This window comes from Xenia sp. Carnegie-2017, unplaced genomic scaffold (genome assembly GCF_021976095.1).
Source record: "Xenia sp. Carnegie-2017 unplaced genomic scaffold, XeniaSp_v1 HiC_scaffold_16, whole genome shotgun sequence".
NCBI classification, from domain to species: Eukaryota; Metazoa; Cnidaria; class Anthozoa; order Malacalcyonacea; family Xeniidae; genus Xenia; species Xenia sp. Carnegie-2017.
In genome coordinates, this window is record NW_025813469.1 from 1,421,718 (window position 1) to 1,440,458 (window position 18,741).

Sequence of the window (18,741 nt, forward strand, 5' to 3'; positions counted from 1 at the left end):
AAAATACAAGGTGAGAGTGCCTATTTGCAAATCGTTGCAACGACTTGCTTGAGCCATCTATCTTGTGTTAACCAAGCTGCCTTCTCGGCTGGCATCGCATGTAAAGTATAAAGATAATGCAGATTGTTAGGAAATATAGATCCTATAGGATGGTCTTTGGTAAAAAAGCCAAAATACAAAGTATAGACTGGCAGAATGATTGTTTACATAGACACTGATATATTAACCATGCATGATTATGTAATACCTTCGCACATTTTGTATGCATGATAAGTTTCAATGATTTAAATATTTTCAGCTGAGGCTGTAACGACAGACAGAATAATATAACTCATAACAGTCGTTCTGTAATGATGTTCTTTGTAAAAATATCTCAGGTTCTTTTGCTTTGTCTTCTCATTATATGCTGTTGTGGTGAGCATAACGAGTACAGCTCACGCTATGCTTACAATTTATCATCTTTGATGTTTAATGGACTAAGCGAGAAATGTAATAGAACATTGGAAAATATGAGTGCAGATACAAGATTGCGATGTAAGTGTATTTGATTAGAAGGGATTTTGTACTGATTTTTCCATATCATACTTTTTATAAATTTCATTTCATCCAAGTAACTAGCTCCATACGTTGGACGGTCTTCCGAAGCCTGGAAGCACTTGATAACCACACGCAGCTTTCATAAGGGAAAGTCTATGATGTCCCACCAGCGCTTAGTAGAATTTTCGTGATGAATCGGTTATAGGGGAATCTCTATCCATAAGAGAATATGTTATTACTTGTTAAAGTAACTATTTTGTTGTTTCTTTCAGATCTCGACAGTTGGGGCAAACCTGGAGCAGGTATTTTGAGCGGCAACGTGAAATGGTTTGGGGCGTTTGATCAATGCATCGCTATCTCGGGTGGAAAATATTGCCTCGTTACTATGCTGGGAAATATTACGAACAAGGTATAATTAGTTGTATTCATGGAGAAATGCCCACTGGGTATTTCATGCGCGTAATTTTATGTATTTTATAGACCATTCCAATATGGTACGGAATTTGTCTACCTAATGTTTGTGTCAACGCTGATTCTTCCATTGTCGTTCAAAACTTCCTCAACAACAGTAGGTTATCTTACCATTTTTTATTGAGAATGAAATAATGAAATAACCTAGAGCTAGCTTTAGTGATTTTGTTGTACAAATTCTTCAAAATGATCTTCACAATTCAACAAAGATCTTTGAATTTTTACATCCGTTTTTGTTGCCTGTTTGTAGAAACTAATCCGGGCTTAACCCAGGTTAATTTTTTTGCGTGCAAGCACTACTAACCCTGGTCTAACCTGGGTTAAACTCAAGTCATCTCAAGAGGTAGGTGTTAGTGTTTACACGCAAAAAATTGAACCTTGGTTGAACCTGGGTTCGTTTGTGAAAGGGCCAACGTTTTTTCATTAGAGTCAATATTGTTGATCTTTATGTCGTTGATTTGATGGAGCATAGACTCGTTTTGCTTGATGTGAAATGCTTCGTGTTTTTTTGTTTCTGTAATCAGTGAATTTGAAATTCACGGTACTATGGGCGAAGGCTTGGGTCCAAAATTTCTAAAGACATGTTATAATGTGTTAAAATGACGCGTACAACTTACATCAACTACATATAATTGATTGTCGATTTTATGTTATTAAGTTTGTAAGATGTCGTTCATCTCAAACTTCATTTTATGATGTATATCTCTCGTGTCATAAAATGAGCGTTGTAAACATCGACAAACATCGATACCTGGTATCGGCTCATCACTAAAGGAACTTTATATGGCCAAATGTGGACACACGAATATTGACCCACTCCTTATTGTCGAGCATTTGTTGCCAAATTTGTCTTTAATAGTTTTATTAAAATAAACGTTGTAAAAATTGGGCTTTATTTATATATAAATATTGTGCCTCTCAACTATCGTGTTTGTTGCAGTAACATGCAAGCTGTAAAATTGCTGTGTTACTTAAAATTTCCAATATTTGATTAACAATAACAGAGCATGAAATCAACATAAATTTTCTTCTCCATCGGGATTTTTTCACCAATATGGCAATGATGGATTTACAGTGGAACCCCGTTAATACGGCCACCAACGGGACAAACAAAATGGCCGTAAAGGGTGGCCATATTAAACGGGGTGACACATCAAATATTCCAGCATGAGGTCATCAGAGAATTTTTATTTCAAATGTTACGATGAACATCCCCCACTATGATATCTATTAATAAATACACAAAATCAAGACTTCATAAACTTCTTTTTATATATAAATACGTCATGTGTGTAATGGCGTATCTCTTTGTATTTTTTCAAAATAGTTGGCAGTCACTTTTTTCCGACCGTTAAAATTATCGATCTAAACTGTTATGAAGAACCGAAGTACACTTGGTCAGTGATATTAACAATGTAAGAAAAATTAATTTCAAGTCCACAGTCTGTCTTACCTCGCTTTACAAATTGGTTATGTATATTTGGTTGGATTACTGTCTGCTGCGGTTAGCCATTTTGTTTTTCTATTGGTTAGAAAATGCAGTTTACTGGCTGTCTTTATAATTATCGCATGCTTAAATATAATAAGATTTACGCTGCACAAAAATTTACAATATGGTGGGACTACTGCATGTTTCTTTACTGTGTTTAAGTCCACATGTGTCTGATTTATTCGACAAAACTCACTGAAATAAACTAGACCGTATGTTTTTTCTTTTACAGAATACTGTGTGGTATTATTTTGTCATGTTGTTTAATTGGGACCTGTATAGATGTATATAAAGAAACAATACAAACGAACTGTGTGGAGAATATGTATTTGGGTAGAGAGTATAGTGTGATTAAACCACAAGAAATTCATTTCCCAGCTGAAACTACACCGTTGGTCTCTAAAAAAAATGGCATGACGGGTTATCGTAATGGTGGGTTGGACTATCATAATGGTAGGTTGGACTATCATATGGTAGGTTGGACTATCATAATGTTAGGTTGGACTATCATAATGGTAGGTTAGACTATCATAATGGTAGGTTGGACTATCATAATGGTAGGTTGGACTATCATAATGGTAGGTTGAACTATCATAATGGTAGGTTGGACTATCATAATGGTAGGTTGCACTATCATAATGGTAGGTTGGACTATCATAATGTTAGGTTGGACTATCATAATGTTAGGTTGGACTAGGTTAGAATACAGCCAGGATTATGGAGGATGATGTAGGTATAGGGGTATTGATATTGAATTATAATGTTATACTCGAATACGAAAAAAAATAGATTAAATCGAGTCTACTTTAACGATATTAAGTAACAGATATACTTAAAAATAGTATCTTATTTAAATTTAAAATAGCGTTCGAAGAGAGTTTTAAATTGGAAACAAGTGAAAAACAAAATGAAATCACAAAGAACAAAAGCTCAAATGATAAAAAAGGTATTTAAGATAAACATACTTTTCAATGCATCGTTTATAGTTAAAATGTTGTATATCAATCTACAGATTTCATCGTTGATATATTTCTTTGCTTCTCGCTGTTACGAAATACTCGAAATATTATGAAAACCGATGCAGCTGCTGATAATTTACTCTCATTGAATGGTATAAGAGTGATAACAATACTTTGGATTATACTTGATCATACCTATTTTATTGCGCGCTATCCACAAGGAATCCTTGGTAGGTCTTTGAAATTGCACGTTTCAGTGTTCTGTATTTTCTAAACACAGTTATTTGATAGTATAGCATTAAAACGCATTCTTTTTTTGTTATATGTAGAGAACTTGTTGGATTTTTATGACGAAACTAGAAGGTTTACAGAAATGATAATCGTAAATTCGTTTGTTACTGTCGATACGTTTTTCTTTCTTTCGTAAGTTAAACATGTTATATGTTTTGTTTACATGCAGTTTCATTCATGTTTCAACGTATTAAAACTCTACACTTATTGACAGCGGTTTCTTGGTCATGTATAAAGTCATGAAGATTTTGGAGCAAAATAAAGGCCACTTTCAATGGAGTATGTTGTATGTTCATCGATATTTCAGGTACGTAATCCTGTTCTAGGCACGTTTTAAAAAGATGATCAATGCAATATTTGACGTTGTACTTTTAGACTGACGCCTGCGATGATGTTTTTCATACTATTCAAGGTAAAGTTAAAACCGTTCGTTAATAAAGGTCCTCTTTGGGAGCAACATCTGAAAGAAGATGAGGGATGTCGTAAATATTGGTGGACAAATCTTTTGTATCTGAATAACTTTTATCCAGCAAATACAATACGAGGGGTAAGGCATAATCGAAGTTGTGCTTTACTTTTAGGAGTTAGTACTGTCTGCAGTTCATCAACTTTTCTCCGTGCGTGTATTTCACAAGTCGAAGACTGAAAAAAGATAGACATGCTCTATGCTTAACAGTTAGGTTTTCATTTGAAAGGTTCCACATCCTTCAGTTGAACTTATAGCTTTATCATTTAACCTTGAAACTTGTTTGACGCTTAATGTGTGTATATAGCTAGGTTATTTTGCAAAAAAAACGTCAAGGTTTTCATTTGAAAGGTTCCACATCCTCCAGCCTGTTCAACTTACAGCTTGATCCTTTAACCTTCTAACTTGATTAGATTTGACGCTTAATGTATAATAGCTAAGTTATTTTGCAAGCATCGAAAATAATTTTCTATTTTCCCGGTGTGGTGTATGGTCGTAGTTCTTCTACTTATTTTCTCAAATCCGAATTGCTCAAAAATTTGATCAGTAAAAATTGCAAAGTGTTATTGGAGAAACTTAAATTTTATATATTTATTCCGTGTGCATAAGTTCTTTTGACCACAGTTTGCAGTTTGCTTTAATGCTAGCAGGTTATACTTACGAAAAGGTGTCGATGATCTGCCCGAATTCAGAATATTGAACCAGTTTAATGATCTACTTTACCAAATTACAGCGTCGTTGACCTACTGATTTAGTGTAATTTCAATAATTTTGTATTATTTATATAGTGTAATGGTCATTTGTGGTATCTTGCTGCGGATATGCAGTTTTTTATCATAGCGCCTTTCATCATTTGTTTCTTTTACCGGTGGGTATAATAAAACTATACACTGTAGATAGATTTATGGTATATATTCTCGATGATGGTGTCATTTTTGAATTGTTGTGCAAAACAAGATCGTCCGTACCTAAAAAATAAAAAGTTTTTAATGTTGTAATGAAGCTGCATCTTGATCAGTACTAAATATATATCTCAATTGACCTTTCACTTTCCCCTTTTTACATCAATTTTTTACTTATGCCCATCTCAACCTACTTTAAACTAACTTTCCGTATTATCAACGATATGTTTTCGACTTTCAACGCAAGGTCTCTATTGATTATATATAGATATGGTTATCGTGCAGTGGTTGCAACCTCCTTAGTTCTTGGTGGTGGCTCGATTGTTTACATTGCTGTCATGACAGAACATTACAATGTTCATCCATTAACTATGGTTTTAAGACATGTTACTTTGTAAGTTATTCAATATCCTTTCTCTTATGTGTATTCTATATTGTTTATCTTACATCCTATATCCTATATCTTGTATCCCATATCACTTTATCGTGTGTCATGTCTTACAACATATATCATATGTTATTAGAACCTGTATCATATCTTATTTACATTCTTTATTTTACGTCGTGTAATTTATGTGTTATAATTATCTTCTTTGATACGTGCTTATATTTATTTGTTGGACTGGTTAAATTTTTTTGACAGCACCATCATTTCTAATTCTGTTGCTTTTCTTCTTGTTGACGAACTTTCTAGGAAAAAGTTCATCGAATATTTTAATTATTTGTATGTCAAACCATATGCTCGATTTCCTCCTTGTTTGGTTGGTCTGGTATTTGGCTATCTTTGGCAAAAAGGAGCGCTGAGAAAAAATCAATTAAATTGGGTAAGATAGAAGGCCCTAGTGTGAGATGATTGATTTCGTGTTATCAAGGGTTTATGATGTATCAAATATATTTGTTTTTATTCACTAAAAATAAAAACTTTTTTCTAGACTAAAGCTTCGTTACTTTGGTTCTTATCAACTGCAGTCGCATTGTCTTTAATATACGGACCTTACACGGCAATCAAGGAAGATCCCAGAGCGTGGACGATGTTTGAAAAGATTTTCTACGCTTCTACATACCATCTTGTGTGGGCATTTGTGTTGTCTTGGGTTGTCTATGCTTGCGAATTTGGCTACGGAGGTTTGTAAAACATACATGTTTTCGTCCTTTATATGCATAGGCTGCGCACTTGACCCCCGGGTGGTCAAGAGAGTGGAACAGCTTCTCTCCACCCAAGAAAGTTTAAGATTGAAAAGTTGGAAAAATTTTAGACGTGTATGTCAAGAAGTCTGGAAGTCTCCCCTTAGAAATAGTAGCTCCAGTATGACTATGCTTGTGTGTAACAACGTGATGATGCTTTATCTAGTAAGACTGTGTGCTGTATATTTGTTAATGAAACTATATCGATGCTTTTGTAATTTTATGTAATGACATACTCTCATTTCAGGTTATGTTAAGGACTTTCTGTCGGCAAGTTTCTGGATTCCTCTTGGTCGTCTAACGTATTCAACATATTTAGTACATCGGTTAGTGCTTAAAGTTATGATGTATGGTTCAAGAACTGGACTCGTTTTCACAACACAGTGGTGGGTAAGTGATAAAGGCTTGGTAATGAGTTTTCACAACACAGTGGTGGGTAAGTGATAAAGGCTTGGTAATGAGTTTTCACAACACAGTGGTGGGTAAGTGATAAAGGCTTGGTAATGAGTTTTCTCAACACAGTGGTGGGTAAGTGATAAAGGATTGGTAATGAGTTTTCACAACACAGTGGTGGGTAAGTGATAAAGGCTTGGTAATGAGTTTTCACAACACAGTGGTGGGTAAGTGATAAAGGCTTGGTAATGAGTTTTCACAACACAGTGGTGGGTAAGTGATAAAGGCTTGGTAATGAGTTTTCTCAACACAGTGGTGGGTAAGTGATAAAGGTTTGGTAACGAGTTTTCACAACACAGTGGTGGGTAAGTTATAAAGGCTTGGTAATGAGTTTTCACAACTCAGTAGTGGGTAAATGATGAAGGCTTGGTAATGAGTTCTTACAACACAGTGGTGGGTAAGTTATAAAGGCTTGGTGATGACTTTTCACAACACAGTAGTGGGTAAATGATAAAGGCTTGGTAATGAGTTTTACAACACAGTGGTGGGTAAGCGATAAAGGCTTGGTAATGAGTTTTCACAACACAGTGGTGGGTAAGTGATAAAGGCTTGGTAATGAGTTTTCACAACACAGTGGTGGGTAAGTGATAAAGACTTGGTAATGAGTTTTCACAACACAGTGGTGGGTAAGTGATAAAGGCTTGGTAATGAGTTTCACAACACATTGGTGGGTAAGTGATAAAGGCTTGGTTATGAGTTTTCACAACACAGTGGTGGGTAAGTGATAAAGGCTTGGTAATGAGTTTTCACAACACAGTGGTGGGTAAGTGATAAAGGCTTGGTAATGAGTTTTCACAACACATTGGTGGGTAAGTGATAAAGGCTTGGTTATGAGTTTTCACAACACAGTGGTGGGTAAGTTATAAAGGCTTGGTAATGAGTTTTCACAACACAGTGGTTGGTAAGTGATAAAGGCTTGGTAATGAGTTTTCACAACACAGTGGTGGGTAAGTGATAAAGGCATGGTAGTGAGTTTTCACAACACAGTTGTGGGTAAGTGATAAAGGCTTGGTAATGAGTTTTCACAACACAGTGGTGGGTAAGTTATAAAGGCTTGGTAATGAGTTTCACAACACAGTGGTGGGTAAGTGATAAAGGCTTGGTAATGAGTTTTCACAACACAGTGGTGGGTAAGTGATAAAGGCATGGTAATGAGTTTCACAACACAGTGGTGGGTAAGTGATAAAGGCATGGTAATGAGTTTCACAACACAGTGGTGGGTAAGTGATAAAGGCTTGGTAATGAGTTTTCACAACACAGTGGTGGGTAAGTGATATTGGCATGGTAATGAGTTTTCACAACACAGTGGTGGGTAAGTGATAAAGGCTTGGTAATGAGTTTCACAACACAGTGGTGGGTAAGTGATAAAGACTTGGTAATGAGTTTTCACAACACAGTGGTGGGTAAGTGATAAAGACTTGGTAATGAGTTTTCACAACACAGTGGTGGGTAAGTGATAAAGGCTTGGTAATGAGTTTTCACAACACAGTGGTGGGTAAGTGATAAAGGCTTGGTAGTGAGTTTTCACAACACAGTGGTGGGTAAGTTATGAAGGCCTGGTAATGAGTTTTCACAACACAGTGGTGGGTAAGTGATAAAGGCTTAGTGATGATATTAACATTGGTTGCATTCACTCTGTGTTGTTAATTAAATGAAACCTTTGATTTACTGTAGTGATTTCAGGAAAGTTATGGTAAAGGCAGTAAGATTTAAAATATAAAATATGGTTGATTATTTATGCCACAAAGTGAACAATGCTGCGTTGAATAAAAAGATAAGGAGAAAGGAAAGAAAAAGTAATAAGGGGGGTCTTCACTTCTGGTAATAACACGCTGATGTCATACTGCGGACGTTATCTTCATTTTCCTATGCATTTCTAAGAATGTTATTTATCCATGATTTGGTGTTCTTCGCGTTAAATCAAACGATTTTAAATGCTAACCCCTCTTTGATTGCATGTTTGATTTTCTTTACCACTTTCCCCACAGATTGAAAAACTGTGAACAACCCATCTTTGAAAAAGTGCCGATGAGAAATGTATCTTTTTTCCAGGCGTACATCTACTGTGGTACCGTACTTTTATCACATGCCCTTGCATTCTTATTGGCTATCACCATCGAATATCCTGTTTTCAATCTCGAGAAACTTATTTTTGCGGTCCTGGAGGGAAGGCAACTTAGACTTAAGGAAAACAAGTGATGACAATGGAGGTTTATGATGACGGTATTTCTTGTGAACTTCAAAATATCCTTGTCTCAAACGAACCCATCATTATGTGTCCACCATCATACTTTTACATTGTTGTTTCTATTTGAAGATCATTTGGAGAGAGACTTTTCATTTTGATTTCAATAATTTTTTTATAGTTTGACTTCACTAATTTTTTTTATTTTGATATCGAGTTTAAAATTTTTTGAATCTAACATTTTGGCCTTTACTTAAATTTAACCAATTGATGTCGGGTCGGTTCTTATAGAATACTAACTCACGTTATGTTTTCCTGCAATATTTTTTCCTATTTTCCCCTGTGTTTGTTCTATATGGAATTTGTGTGTTAAATATATCACATATTACTGTTATGTTATACCCTCTGTCATAAGAAATTCTTTAAAAAGGAAAAATATAAGGTTTGTACTGAGCAATTACTCAAATACAATATTACTTCCAAGATTACAAAATTTCGTTGTCGTAATGAAAGTATAAACATCTTTTTTAAAAGTTTGAAAATTTTACCCTCCAATGGATAAAGTTATCCAAGCTTTTTGCAACCAGCGCCTGGTTTGCTACGACTTTTACGATTTACAAGGAATTTGGTTGTATTGGTATGTTTTATGTCCAAGTAAACAATCATTTTTCATTGTGACAACTTTAGGCCAGTTTAATGAGATTTCATGGTTGTAAACTTACGTCGATGGTATTTTTCTCCGTGATGAAAGAGTTTCTAGTCTCTAGGATGTACAAAAGTTTCTTCATCTTATTTTCTAAATTACAATGAAAAATGCAAGGTGAGAGTGCCTATTTGCAAATCATTGCAACGAGTTGCTTGAGCCATCTTGTGTTAACCAAGCTGCCCTCTCGGCTGGCATTACATGTAAAGTATAAAGATAATGCAGAAATATAGATCCTATAGGATTATCTTTGGCAAAAAAGCAAAAATACAAAGTGTAGGCTGGCAGAATGATTGTTTACATAGACACTGATATACTAACCATGCATGATTATGTAATACCTTCGTACATTTGGTATGCATGATAAGTTGCAATGATTTTAATATTTGCAGCTGAGACTGTAACGACAGACAGAATAATATAACTCATAACAGTCGTTCTGTAATGATGTTCTTTGTAAAAATATCTCAGGTTCTTTTGCTTTGTCTTCTCATTATATGCTGTTGTGGTGAGCATAACGAGTACAGCTCACGCTATGCTTACAATTTATCATCTTTGATGTTTAATGGACTAAGCGAGAAATGTAACAGAACATTGGAAAATATGAGTGCAGATACAAGATTGCGATGTAAGTGTATTTAATAAGGAGTGATTTTGTACTGATCTTTCCATATCATACTTTTTATAAATTTCATTTCAACCAAGTAACTAGCTCCATAACTTTTGACGGTCTTCCGAAGCCGGGAAGCACTTGATAACAACGCGCAGCTTTCATAAGGGAACGTCTAAGATGTCCCACCATCGCTTAGTAGAATTTTCGTGGTGAATCGGTTATAGGAGAATCTCTCCATAAGAGAATATGTTATTACTTGTTAAAGTAACTACTTTGTCCATTCTTTCAGATCTCGACAGTTGGGGCAAACCTGGAGCAGGTATTTTGAGCGGCAACGTGAAATAGTTTGGGGCGTTTGATCAATGCATCGCTATCTCGGGTGGAAAATATTGCCTCGTTACTATGCTTGGAAATATTACGAACAAGGTATAATCAGTTGTATTCATTTGAAAATGCCCACTGGGTAGGTCACGCGCGTAATTTAATTAATATATTTTTTAGACGATTCCAATATGGTACGGAATTTGTCTACCTAATGTTTGTGTCAACGCTGATTCTTCCATTGTCGTTCAAAACTTCCTCAATAACAGTAGGTTATCTTACGATTTTTTTAAATCGACTGTTTAGTACAACATGACAATCAAAAACTACGAAGCACGGCTTATCGCTAACCAACAAACACTGACCGACTACTAGACCAATCATCTTACAACCTTACATTACACAAAGCCACCACAATGAGAACATTAACAAGACGTGCACAAATCATATGTGATACACCCGACGCTCTACACAACGAAAATAACCATCTCAAACGTGTTTTTGATAAAAAAAAACTATAACTCTGATTTCATCAAACGCAACACTTACAAGCGCAATGAACCGAACGAAACGAACAACTCAACGACAATAGCAAAGATACTTTATATCAAAGGTACGTCTGAGACTATCTCGCGTATCTTACGACCATACAACATACGTGTCGCACATAAACCAATCACAACGCTACGACAAGTACTAACGAACATCAAGGACAAAGAACAACCCAACGAACGACAAGATGCAGATTACAAAATAAACTGCTCCGACTGCCACGCTTCCTACATAGGGGAAACTGGCAGGAACATAAGACTTACTGAACACAAACGAGCTACAATGAATGGAGACAAAACCAATCATATTGCCGAACATCACCGACTCACAAAGCACAACATTGACTTGGACCCGGCAAAATGCATTACTTACAACACTGACTATAGACAACGGCTTACATTAGAAAGTTGGTATACCAACTTGGAATAAACCCCCCTGAACAGATCACAGCAATTACCGTCACCTTAAAAACAACTCATTCACAATACAAACAAACAAGCACCTAACACATGACTAACCACGATGAAAATATACAATTGACACCCACACATTTCCTGTACACACAATACAATGGCGTAAGAACCAGATAACACATACGGTTAACCTGACGTTTACTCCTCACTTGACTGAGAAGATGACTACCGCGAAGGTTGTCGAAACGTCAGTCAAAATCAATACGAACAATTCTTCTCAGGACTTTACTAACCTGGACGATCTACATTTACAAACATGTAACGACTTTTTTCGTTACGATGTAACGATTTCAAACATGTAACGATTTCATTCGTTACAAACATGTAACGAATGAAATAACCATGGGCTAGCTTTGCACAATCAACAAAGATCTATGAATTTTACAATTTACATCCGTTTTTTGTTGCCTGTTTGCAGGCGACTTACTTTTTTCACATTGAACATTTATCATCAGTGTCAATATTACATGTTTGTAGATGTAGATCTTCCAGGTTGGTATAGTCCTGAGAAGAACTGTTTTTGTTGTTCTTTATCTGGTTGATTTGATGGAGCATAAACTCGTTTTATTTAATGTAATACTTTGTGTTTTGATGTAAACACTTCGTGTTTTTTCTTCTAATCAGTGATGTTTGAATTCACGGTACTGGAGGTGGTTCGTGGGGGCTTGGGTTCAATATTCATACATACGTGTTATAATCCCAATAAAACAGCTTATTTCAAAGGAACTTAGTGATGGGCGATACCAGCTTTTTCGAAGCGATACGATACTTGTCCGATACCAGACATTTTTAGTGGTAACGGTATCAAGTTTCGATAGCGATACCAACAAATTAGATATTTTCTATTTTAGGTATTTTTTGTTATAAATACGTTCTGTGTGTAATGGCGTATCTTTTCTTCTTATTTTTTCCGAATAGTTGGCAGTCAATTTTTTCCGACCGTTAAAGTTATCGATCTAAACTGCTATAAAGAACCGAAGTACACTTGGTCAGTGATATTGACAATGTAAGCAAAATTAACTTCAAGTCCACAGTCTGTCTTACCTCGCTGTACAAATTGGTTATGTATATTTGGTTGGATTACTGTCTGCTGCGGTTAGCCATTTTGTTTTTCTATTGGTTAGAAAATGCAGTTTACCAGCTGTCTTTATAATTATCACATGCTTAAATATAATAAGATTTACGCTGCACAAAAATTTACAATATAGTGAGAAATTTACTGTGTTTGAGTCCACATGTGTCTGATTTATTCGACAAAACTCACTGAAATAAACTTGACCGTATGTTTTTTCTTTTACAGAATACTGTGCGGTATTATTTTGTCATGTTGTTTAATTGGGACCTGTATAGATGTATATAAAGAGACAATACAAACAAACTGTGTGGAGTATATGTATTTGGGTAAAGAGTATAGTGTGATTAAACCACAAGAAATTCATTTCCCAGCTGAAACTACACCTTTGGTCTCTAAAAAAAATGGCATGACGGGTTATCGTAATGGTGGGTTGGACTATCATAATGGTAGGTTGGACTATCATAATTGTAGGTTGGACTATCACAATGGTGGGTTGGACTATCATAATGTTAGGTTGGACAATCATAATGGTAGGTTGGACAATCATAATGGTTGGTTGAACTATCATAATGGTAGGTTGGACTATCATAATGGTAGGTTGGATTATCATAATGGTAGGTTGGGTTATCATAATGGTAGGTTGGACTGTCATAATGGTAGGTTGGATTATCATAATGGTAGGTTGGGTTATCATAATGTTAGGTTGGACTATCATAATGGTAGGTTGGACTATCATAATGGTAGGTTGGACTATCATAATGGTAGGTTGGACTATCATAATGGTAGGTTGGATTATCATAATGGTAGGTTGGGTTATCATAATGGTAGGTTGGACTATCATAATGGTAGGTTGGACTATCATAATGGTATGTTGGACTATCATAATGGTAGGTTGGACTATCATAATGGTAGGTTCGACTATCATAATGGTAGGTTCGACTATCATAATGGTGGGTTGGACTATCAAAATGGTAGATTGAACTATCATAATGTTAGGTTGGACTATCATAATGGTAGGTTCGACTATCATAATGGTAGGTTGAACTATCATAATGGTAGGTTAGACTATCATAATGGTAGGTTCGACTATCATAATGGTAGGTTGAACTATCATAATGGTAGGTTAGACTATCATAATGGTAGGTTGGACTATCATAATGGTAGGTTCGACTATCATAATGGTAGGTTCGACTGTCATAATGGTAGGTTGGACTAGGTTAGAATACAACAAGAATTATGAAGGATGATGAAGGTATAGAGGTATTGATATTGAATTATAATGTTGTACTCGAATACGAAAAAAAATAGATTAAATCGAGTCTACTTAAACGATATTAAGTAACAGATATACTTAAAAATAGTATCTTTTTTAATTATCGAATAGCGTTTAAAGAGAGTTTTAAATTGGAAACAAGTGAAAAACAAAGTGAAATCCCAAAGAACAAAAGCTCAAATGATAAAAATGGTATTTAAGACAAACATACTTTTCAATGCATCGTTTATAATTAAAATGTTGTATATCAATCTACAGATTTCATCGTTGATATATTTCTTTGCTTCTCGCTGTTACGAAATTCTCGAAATATTATGAAAACCGATGCAGCTGCTGATAATTTACTCTCATTGAATGGCATAAGAGTTATAACGATACTTTGGATCATACTTGATCATACCTATGGTGTTGCGCGCTATCCACAAGGAATCCTTGGTAGGTCTTTGGAATTGCACGTTAAAGTGTTCTGTATTTTCTGAACAGAGTTATTTAATAGTATAACATTAAAAACGCATTCTTTTTTGTCATATGTAGAGAACTTGTTGGATTTTTATGACGAGACTAGAAAGTTTACAGAAATGATAATCGTAAATTCGTTTGTTACTGTCGATACGTTTTTCTTTCTTTCGTAAGTTGCACAGTTATATGTTTTGTTAACATGCAATTTCATTCCTGTTTCAACGTATTAAAACTATACACTTATTGACAGCGGTTTCTTGGTCATGTATAAAGTCATGAAAATTTTGGAGCAAAATAACGGCGTCTTTCAATGGAGTATGTTGTATGTTCATCGATTTTTCAGGTAGGTAATCCTGTTCTGCTTAAAGTTCGTATATCAGGGTTAGGTAACGAAATATTTTTCTGTGGATTTTTCAATGGTCATGTCCGGTACAGAGTCATCTACTTCAGGTCCCAAAAAGATTCATGCCATCTAATAGTTTGCAAATGATCTTAAATTCCATTTAAAAATCTAAAGAAGTTATTTCCCTAGCCCTGATTTAGTTACTTTAAATTGAGGAATGGTGATTGGAAATGGTTTGAATTAACAACAATTAAACTTTACTGTGAAATATCATTTGTTAGGCACGTGTTAAAAAGATGATCACTGCAATGTTTAACGTTGTTCTTTTAGGCTGACGCCTGCGATGATGTTTGTTATACTGTTTAATTTAAAGTTAAAACCGTTCGTTAGTAAAGGTCCTCTTTGGGAGCAACATCTGAAAGAAGATGAGGGATGTCGTAAATATTGGTGGACAAATCTTTTGTATTTGAATAACTTTTATCCCTCAGATATAACACGAGCGGTAAGGTATAATTGAAGTTGTACTTTACTCTAAGAGTTATTACTGTCTGCAGTTCATCCACTTTTTTTCTCCGTGTGTCTACTTAACAAATGCGCATGCTCAAAGACTGAAAAAATGATCGTGATGCTTTATGCTTAACAGTTACGTTTTCATTTGGAAGGGTGCCACATCCTCTAGTTTGCACTTAAAGCTTTATTCTTTAACCTTCAAACTTGTTTACAGGTTTAGGACTTAGTGCATGTATGTATGTGTGTGTGTGTAGCTGTGTTATTTTACAGGAACCCCCCAAAAATTTCCTATTTTTCCGTCCCGGTCTATAATCGTAGTGCCTTAATTCCTTCTATGTATTTTCTCAAATCGAATTTCTCAAAAATTTGGTTTGTAAAAATTGCAAAATGTTATTGGAGGAATTTAGATTTTATGTTTTTGTACCGTGTGCATAAGTTCTTTTGACCATTGCAGGGGGTAGGCTTAGGATGAGGTAAATGACGAAAAGGAATCGGTAATCTGTCCAAACTCATCGAATATTAACCAACTAATTGATCCACTTGACCGATTAACGTTTGTCCAGTGTTTTAGTGTAATTTCAATAATTTTGTATCATTTATATAGTGTAATGGTGTTTTGTGGTATCTTGCTGTGGATATGCAATTTTTTATTATAGCGCCTTTCATCATTTGTTTCTTTTACCGGTGGGTGTAATGAAACTATACATTGTAGATAAATTTATGTATATATTCTCGATGATGGTGTCATTTTTGAATTGTTGTGCAAAACAAGATCGTCCGTACTTAAAAAATGAAAAGTTTTTAATGTTGTAATGAAGCTGCATCTTGATCAGTACTAAATATATCTCTCAATTGACCTTCCACTTTCCCCTTTTTACATCAATTTTTTACCTATGCCCATCTCAACCTTTATAAACTAACTTTCTGTATTATCAACGATATGTTTTCGACTTTCAACGCAAGGTCTCTATTGATTATGTATAGATATGGTTATCGTGCAGTGGTTGCAACCTCCTTAGTTCTTGGTGGTGGCTCGATTGTTTACATTGCTGTCATGACAGAACATTACAATCTTCATCCATTAACTTTGGTTTTAAGACATGTTACTTTGTAAGTTATTCAATATCCTTTCTCTTATGTGTATTCAATATTTTTTAAAAACTGCTATTAAGTGTATTCAATATTGTTTATCTTACATCCTATATACTATATCTTGTATCCCATATCACTTTATCGTGTGTCATGTCTTACAACATATATCATATGTTATTAGAACCTGTATCATATCTTATTTACATTCTTTATTTTACGTCGTGTAATTTATGTGTTATAATTATCTTCTTTGATACGTGCTTATATTTATATATTTGACTGGTTAAATTTTTTTACTGCACCATCATTACTAATTCTGTTTATTTTTTCTTTTTGTGTTAATGAACTTTCTAGGAAAAAGTTCATTGAATATTTTAATTATTTGTATGTCAAACCATATGCTCGATTTCCTCCATGTTTGGTTGGTCTTGTATTTGGTTATCTTTGGCGAAAAGGAGCGCTGAGAAAAAATCAATTAAATTGGGTAAGATAGAAGGCCGTAATGTGATATGATTGATTTCGTGTTATCAAGGGTTTATGATGTATCACATACTTGTCTTTATTTACCAAACATAAAAACTTTTTTCTAGACTAAAGCTTCGTTACTTTGGTTCTTATCAACTGCAGTCGCATTGTCTTTAATATACGGACCTTACACGGCAATCAAGAAAGACCCCAGGCCGTGGACGATGTTTGAAAAAATTTTCTACGCTTCTACATACCATCTTGTGTGGGCGTTTGTGTTGTCCTGGGTTGTCTATGCTTGCGAATTTGGCTACGGAGGTTTGTAAAACGTACATGTTTTCGTCCTTTGTACGCATAGGCTGCGCACTGTGGCCAAGGGAGTGGAACAGCTTCTCTCCAGCCGGGAAAGTTTAAGATTAAAAATTTGGAAAAAGTTTAGACGTGTATGTCAAGAAGTCTGGAAGTCCTCCTTAGATATAATAGCTCCCGTACGACTATGCTTGTGATGATGCTTTATCTAGTGAGACTGTGTGCTGTGTATTTGTCAATGAAGCTATATCGATGCTTATGTAATTTTATGTAATGACATACTCCCATTTCAGGTTATGTTAAGGACTTTCTGTCTGCAAGTTTCTGGATTCCTCTTGGTCGTCTGACGTATTCAACATATTTAGTACATCGTTTAGTGCTTAAAGTTATGATGTATGGTTCAAGAACTGGACTCGTTTTCACAACACAGTGGTGGGTAAGTGATAAAGGCTTGGTAATGAGTTTTCACAACACTGTGGTGGGTAAGTGATAAAGGCTTGGTAATGAGTTTCACAACACAGTGGTGGGTAAGTGATAAAGGCTTGGTAATGAGTTTTCACAACACAGTGTTGGGTAAGTGATAAAGGCTTGGTAATGAGTTTTCACAACACAGTGTTGGGTAAGTGATAAAGGCTTGGTGATGATATTAACATGGGTTGCATTCACTTTGTTGTTTATTAAATGAAACCTTTGACTTACTGTAGTGATTTCAGGAAAGTTATGGTAAAGGCAGTAATTTTTTAAAATATAAAATATGGTTGTTTTGATTATGCCACAAAGTGAACAATGCTGCGTTGAATAAAAATATAAGAAGGGAGGGAAGAAAAAGTAATAAGGGGGGTCTTCACTTCTTGTAATAACATGCTGAAGTCATACTGCGGAAGATATCTTCATTTTCCCATGCATTTCTAAGAATGTTATTTATCCATGATTTGGTGTTCTTCGCGTTAAATCAAACTACTTTAAATGCCAACCCCTCTTTGATTGCATGTTTGATTTTCTTTACCACTTTTCCCACAGATTGAAAAACTGTGAACAGCCCATCGTTGAAAAAACACAAAATGAGAAATGTATCTTTTTTCCAGGCGTACATCTACTGTGGTACCGTACTTTTATCACATGCCCTTGCATTCTTATTGGCTATCACCATCGAATATCCTGTTTTCAATCTCGAGAAACTTGTTTTTGGCGGTCGTAGAGGGAAGGCAACTTAGACTTAAAGAAAACCTTTGATGACAATGAAGGTTTACGATGACGGTATTTCTTGTGAACTTCAAAATATCCTTGTCTCAAACGAACCCATCATTATGTGTCCACCATCATACTTACATTGTTGTTTCTACTTGAAGATCATTTGGAGAAAGACTTTTCATTTTGATTTCAATATTTTTTTTTATTTTGATTTTTAGTGTAAGATTTTGAATCTAAATTTTTGACCTATAAGTTTATGCAATACTTACTCACGTTATGTTTTCTTGAAAAATTGTTTGCTCATTCCCCCCAGTATTTGTTCTACATAGAATTCGCGCATTTTTAAATACATCAAATATTACTGTTACGCTACACCCTTTGTCTCATAAATTTATTCCACATTGAGCCCGCAATCTTGTTATCT

At 35.1% G+C, this 18,741-nt stretch overlaps 1 protein-coding gene across 3 annotated transcripts; it reads left to right on the forward strand.

The window, feature by feature from the left end:
• The first annotated feature begins 21 nt into the window (after positions 1-21).
• Positions 22-18,689, forward strand: LOC124437550 (nose resistant to fluoxetine protein 6-like). 3 transcript variants are annotated; one of them, XM_046987514.1, is made up of 16 exons: positions 22-534; positions 810-946; positions 1,018-1,105; positions 12,519-12,606; positions 12,901-13,121; positions 14,060-14,140; positions 14,207-14,383; positions 14,483-14,576; positions 14,658-14,750; positions 15,081-15,252; positions 15,865-15,944; positions 16,245-16,370; positions 16,707-16,836; positions 16,943-17,135; positions 17,420-17,562; positions 18,212-18,689. In XM_046987514.1, exons 1-16 carry the CDS (start codon positions 351-353, stop codon positions 18,338-18,340), a joined length of 2,136 nt encoding a protein of 711 aa, XP_046843470.1. In that variant the 5' UTR covers positions 22-350; the 3' UTR covers positions 18,341-18,689. The 3 variants fall into 3 exon arrangements, with proteins under 3 accessions (XP_046843470.1, XP_046843469.1, XP_046843471.1); XM_046987513.1 differs by lacking the exons at positions 12,519-12,606; positions 12,901-13,121; positions 14,060-14,140; ... (8 more) ...; positions 17,420-17,562; positions 18,212-18,689 and adding exons at positions 2,336-2,423; positions 2,730-2,950; positions 3,363-3,443; ... (8 more) ...; positions 6,548-6,690; positions 8,806-9,426 and having other exon boundaries at positions 35-534; XM_046987515.1 differs by lacking the exons at positions 22-534; positions 810-946; positions 1,018-1,105 and adding exons at positions 8,954-10,269; positions 10,544-10,680; positions 10,756-10,843.
• Positions 18,690-18,741: the final 52 nt, after the last annotated feature.